We start from the raw sequence: 1,560 nt of genomic DNA on the forward strand, positions 1-1,560 counted from the left end.
ACTGACTCATCTTCACCATTTTTCACCAGTACCAACATAGTTTCACCATTTTCACGAACTCCATATCAATTTTCACCACGACTGACTCATTTTTCACCAATACTAACCCATTTATTCACCATTTTTCACCAATACTGACTCATTTTTATCACCATTTTTCACCAATACTGACCCATTACTTCACCATTTTTTACCAATACTGAGTCATTTTTATCACCATTTTTCACCAATATTGACCCATTACTTCACTATTTTCACCAATACTGATTCATTTTTATCACCATTTTTCACCAATACTGACCCATTACTTCACCATTTTTCACCAATACTAACCCATTTCTTCATTATTCACCAATACTGACTCATTTTTTCACCATTTTTACCAATTTCAACCATTTTTTCACCATTTTCACCAATTAACTCATTTTCACCATTTTCACCAATTAACTCATTTTTTCACCAATACTATTTTTTCACCATTTTTCACCAATTTTTTAACTCGCTCTCTCTCTCCTTCTCCTCCCACAGGCACCAACCACATCTCCATGCGCAATCTGGCCTCCTCTGACCTCAGCCTCAACCACCCCCGCCACGTGCCCCCCGTCCGCCTGCTGAACGGGGCAGGGGGGGCGCGGAGAACCCCAGAGACAACCAGTGGGGCCAGCAGGGGGGGGTTCGGGGGGTCACTGGCCGCCCCAAGGTCAACCTGTTACCCTACCATCACCTACCAATACGTCTGAGGCAGTGATAAGAGACAGATAAAGGTCAATAGATAAAAGGCCACGATAGATGAAACGATGATAGATAGAAAGATCGTGATAGATAAAAAGTTTAAATGAAAGGTCATGATAGAAGCGATAAGAGATTACGATAGATAAAGGTCAACAGATAAAGGCCACGATAGATGAAAGGATGATAGATAGAAAGGTCGTGCTAGATAAGAAAAAGGCTTGAATGAAAGGTCATGATTGATAAGTGAGATAAAAAGGTCGTGACCAAAAAAAAAGGTTTAAAGGAAAGGTCATGATAGATAAAAGGTCGATAAAAAACGTCATGATACATAAAAGGTCGATAAAAAGGTCAGGATAGGTAAAACGGTCGTGACAGATAAAGACAGAAAAGGTCATGATAGATAAAGATAGAAAAGATCATGATAGATAAAAAGGTCAGGATAGATAGATAAAAAAAGGTCATGATAGATAAAAAGGTCATGATAGATAAAGGTTACGATACATAAAGGTCAAGATAGATAGATAGAAAAGGTTGTGATAGACAAAAAGGTCATGACATAATAAAGGTCATGATTGATAAAGATCATGATAGATAAAAAGGTCATGATAGATAAAAAGGTCATGGTAGATAAAAAGGTCAGGATAGATAGATAGAAGGGATCATGATAGATAAAAAGGTCACGATAGATAAAAAGGTAACGATAGATAAAAAAAGGTCATGATAGACGAAGGTGGCAGAAAAGATACAAGAATAGATAACTCCTATATCTATCGACTATCTATCCATTATCTACCAGTATCTATGAAGAACAAGGTAATAAGGTCATGG

General features: G+C 37.6%; 1 protein-coding gene across 1 annotated transcript in view; it reads left to right on the forward strand.

The window, feature by feature from the left end:
• Positions 1–806, forward strand: part of LOC145394397 (tachykinin-like peptides receptor 99D) — a 145,536-nt gene extending 144,730 nt beyond the window's left edge. The window contains exon 7 of the mRNA XM_080268269.1: positions 529–806. Within this exon, the coding sequence (XP_080124395.1) occupies positions 529–740 (212 nt within the window). The 3' untranslated portion in view covers positions 741–806. The remainder of the gene's footprint in view (positions 1–528) is intronic.
• The last annotated feature ends 754 nt before the right edge of the window (positions 807–1,560 follow it).

Source organism: Coenobita brevimanus, chromosome 27 (assembly GCF_032717465.1).
Source record: "Coenobita brevimanus isolate Jiangsu-jjx chromosome 27, ASM3271746v2, whole genome shotgun sequence".
Classification (NCBI taxonomy): Eukaryota; Metazoa; Arthropoda; class Malacostraca; order Decapoda; family Coenobitidae; genus Coenobita; species Coenobita brevimanus.